General features: G+C 64.9%; 1 protein-coding gene across 1 annotated transcript in view; it reads left to right on the plus strand.

Moving 5' to 3' along the window:
- Positions 1 to 2,564, plus strand: part of LOC130587338 (phosphatidylinositol 4-phosphate 3-kinase C2 domain-containing subunit beta-like) — a gene marked incomplete at its 5' end in the record, with an annotated part of 8,068 nt that extends 5,504 nt beyond the window's left edge. The window contains 3 exons of the mRNA XM_057388317.1: positions 529 to 696; positions 1,648 to 1,759; positions 2,345 to 2,564. Coding sequence (XP_057244300.1) covers positions 529 to 696; positions 1,648 to 1,759; positions 2,345 to 2,491 — 427 coding nt within the window. The remainder of the gene's footprint in view (positions 1 to 528; positions 697 to 1,647; positions 1,760 to 2,344) is intronic.
- Positions 2,565 to 3,819: the final 1,255 nt, after the last annotated feature.

The following is a 3,819-nucleotide window of genomic DNA, read 5'->3' on the forward strand; positions in this document are numbered from 1 at the left end:
GGCTGTTGGAAGCTTTGGTGTCATCCCCGGGAATAGCAGCCGGCTCTGCCCTGGGGAAAGGGGATCCGCTCCCAAAATAGCGCCGGGAGCGGGCGGGGAGAGCCGCGCCGAGCCCTCGCCATGCGCGGCATCCGCCCGGCCCGGGCAGGCGCGGACGGGGCGGGGAAATTTTGGGAAAGCGCCGCTGCCCCCAAGGACAGCAGCCCGGCGACCCCGGGACTGTCTGTCCCCTGTCGCTGTCACTGTCCCCGCGGGATGTAGCGGCCACCCCGTGTCACTGGGAGCGGCGGGCGGCGATCGCGTCCCCGGGGTCCCGCGCTGTCCCCTCGGCTCGTGGGACAAGGTCAGTGCCCGGCGGGGCCGCTCCGTGGAGGGCACCGCACCCCTGCGGTCACCTTCCTGCGACACGAGCGGCTGGCTGTCCCCAAACTGCGGGGACACTCGGGGAYACCCCCGTTTTGAGTCCCAAAGCGGGGAGCGGGGACACGGAGCGCCCGTGCCCGGCCCAGCCCGGCCTCTCTCCCGCAGGATCTGCTTCCCGGTGCAGGTGAACCGGCTGCCGCGGGAGACGCTGCTCAGTGTCACCCTGTTCGCTGTCCCCGTGCCACCCCCGGGCGGCTCCTCGGACGCCAACAAGCAGCGGCGGGTCCCCGAGGCGCTGGGCTGGGTCACCACCCCGCTCTTCAACTTCAGGCAGTGCGTGAGGGGTGACGGCGACCCGGGGTGGGGTGGCATGTCTGGGGGGGACAGGAGGGTCCCCTGTGCCATGGACATGGGGAGGGGCTGGGCTGGCATCTCTGGGAGGGGGACAGGAGGGTCCTCAGTGCCCTCAACATGGCACCGGTCTGGGCTGGCATCCCTGGTGGGGACAGGAGGGTCCCCAGCACCTYGGTGTCCCCAGTGCCATGGGGTCCCCAAGACCTTGGGGTCCTCAGAGCCATGGGCACKGTGAGGGTCTGGGCTCACACCCCTGGGGGGGRCAGGAGGGTCCCCATCCCCATGGCACCTGGCTGGGCTGGCATCTCTTGGGGGTGACAGGAGGGCCCCCAGGACCTCGGGGTTCTCAGTGTTGTGAGGTCCTCAGCACCCTGGCCATGGGGAAGGGCTGGGGGACAGGAGGGTCCCCAGTGCCAGGGGGTCCCCAGGATCTTGGGGTCCTCACTGCCATGGGGTCCCCAGCACCCTGGGCATCGTGAGAGAGTGGGGGGACAGGAGGGTCCCCAGTGCCATGGGCGTTGTGAGGGGCTGGCTTTGCACCCCTGGTGGGGACAGGAGGGTCCCCATCCCCATGGCACTGGGCTGGCATCTCTGGGGGGGACAGGAGGGTCTCCAGGACCTTGGGGTCCTCAGAGCATGGGCACTGTGAGGGGCTGGGTTCACACCCCTGGAGGGGACAGGAGGGTCCCCAGTGCCCTGGACATGGCACCGGGCTGGGCTGGCATCTCTGGTGGGGACAGAAGGGTCCCCATCCCCATGGCACTGGGCTGGGCTGGCATCCATGGGGGGACAGAAGGGTCCCCAGCACCTCGATGTCCCGATCACCATGGGGCACTGCCCCTTGGCTCAGCATGGGGACAGCACCAGCAGCGGTGCCACTCCCGTGCCCCGGCAGAGCTGTCCCCAGCGCCACTCTTTGTCCCCTGGCAGGGTCCTGACCTGCGGGCGGAAGCTCCTGGGCTTGTGGCCGGCGACCCAGGACAACTCCAGGGCCAGGTCGAGCGCGCCCAACTTCAACCAGCCCGACAGCGTCATCCTGCAGGTGTCCGGAAAAACGGGGGACACTGGGAATGGTGGCACTGGGACACCTCAAAATCCCACCCTGATCTGAACGGCCGGGCGTTCCAGGGACATGACCCCCCCTCCAAAACCCCACATCAGGGGGTTCCCTCACCCATTGGGGGGGGTCTCCTGATCTATCGGGGGTCCCCTCACCCATCAGAGAATCCCCTCACCTCTTGGAGTGTCCCCTCACCCATTGGGGTGTCCCTTCTCTCCTCAGGGGTCCCCTCACCCATTGGGGTGTCCCCTCACCCATTGGGGTGTCCCTACACCCCTCAGGGATCCCCTCACCCATCTGGGGTGTCCCCTCACCCCTCGAGGGTCCTCTCACCCCTCGGGTGTCCCCTCACCCATTGGGGTGTCCCTTCGCCCCTTGGAGGTCCCCTCACCCATCTGGGGTGTCCCCTCACCCATCCAGGGGTCGCCTCACCTCTTGGGGTGTCTTCTCACCCATTGAGGGTCTCCTCACTCATCCAGGGGTCCCCTCACTGCTCAGGGTGTCCCCTCACCCCTCGAGTGTCCCCTCACCCCTCGGGTGTCCCCTCACCCTCTCCCTCTGCCCCAGATCGATTTCCCCAGCTCGGCGTTCGAGGTGAAGTTCACCAACCCCCCTGCGGCYGAGCTCGGCCCCCGCTACGATTTCGGCAGCCTGGGCGAGGAGGATCAGCGGCAGCTGCGCGAGGCCATGCAGAAAAAATCCCTTTATTGGTAAAAAYGGACCCGGGGGTGGCACTGTSCGGCTGGGGGGACAYTGGTGACACCCCGGGGTGGCTGAAGGGTGATCCCCCSTCCCCAGAGCTGGAGTTTTCCAGGSARTTTTTMAWTTTTCCRRCTCTCTGCCCGCCCKGCTGTCCCTCTCTCGGGAACAGCTGACCGGTGCCCTGGGCAGCCTGGCACGGCCGGAGGTGGCCGGAGGGGATCGGGTGACAGCAGCTGTGCCAATGGTGGGGGGTGCCCGGCCAGCGGGGCTGTTTGGGGTCCCTGGGTGAGGGGGGATGGCCGGGGACAGCTCTGTCCCCTCTGTGCATGGGGATGCGGGGAGGGCTTGGGGGATTTATTGGGGTTCTGTGCACTGTGTGTTTTGGGGTCACAGGGATGTCACCTCCCCATCCTGCCCACCCCATCCCTTCCTTGCATTTTGGGGTCACAGGGACACCAAGTCCCTGACCTTCCACGTGTTTTGGGGTCACAGGAATGCTCTGTCCCATCCTTGCATTTTGAGGGCACAGGGACACCAAGTTCCCATCCTATTCACACCTTCTGGGTACACAGGGATGTCACTTCCTCATCCTGCCAGCTCCATCCCACCCATTTGTTTGGGGACACAAAAATGTCACCTCCCTGACCTTCCAGGCATTTTGGGAACACAGAAGTACCACCTCCCTGATCTTCTACGTGTTTTGGGGGCACAGAGATGCCACCTCCCCGTCCTGCCACCCCCATCCCACCCATGTGTTTTGGGGACAGAACAATGCCACCTCCCTGACCTTCCACGTGTTTTGGGAATACACGAATGCCACATCCCCAACCTTCCACATGTTTTAGGGACACAGGAATGCCACCTCCCTGATCTTCCATGCATCTTGGGGACACAGAAATGCCACCTCCCCATCCTGCCACACATTTTGGGGACACAGGAATGCCACCTCCCCATCCTGTTCATGCATTTTGGGGACACAGAAATGCCACCTCCCCGACCTGCTGTGTGTTTTGGGGACACAGTGACGCCACTCCCTGACCTTCCACAGGTTTTGGGGACACAGAAATGCCACATCCTTGATCTTCCACGTGTTTTGGGGACACAGTGATGCCACCTGCCCATCCTGCCAGCCTTATCCCACCCATTTGTTTTGGGGACCCAGGGACACCACCCCCTCACATCCCCCTGTGCCGTGTGTTTTGGGGACACAGGGACGCCACCTCCCTGATTTTCCATGCATTTTGGGGACACAGGGATGTCACCCCCTGACCTTCCACAGGTTTTGGGGACAGAGGGACACCACCCCCTCACCTCCGCCTGTGCCATATGTTTTGGGGACA

This window comes from Malurus melanocephalus, unplaced genomic scaffold, assembly GCF_030028575.1.
Source record: "Malurus melanocephalus ecotype Western Australia unplaced genomic scaffold, MMel_1.1 scaffold_1786, whole genome shotgun sequence".
Taxonomy (NCBI): Eukaryota; Metazoa; Chordata; class Aves; order Passeriformes; family Maluridae; genus Malurus; species Malurus melanocephalus.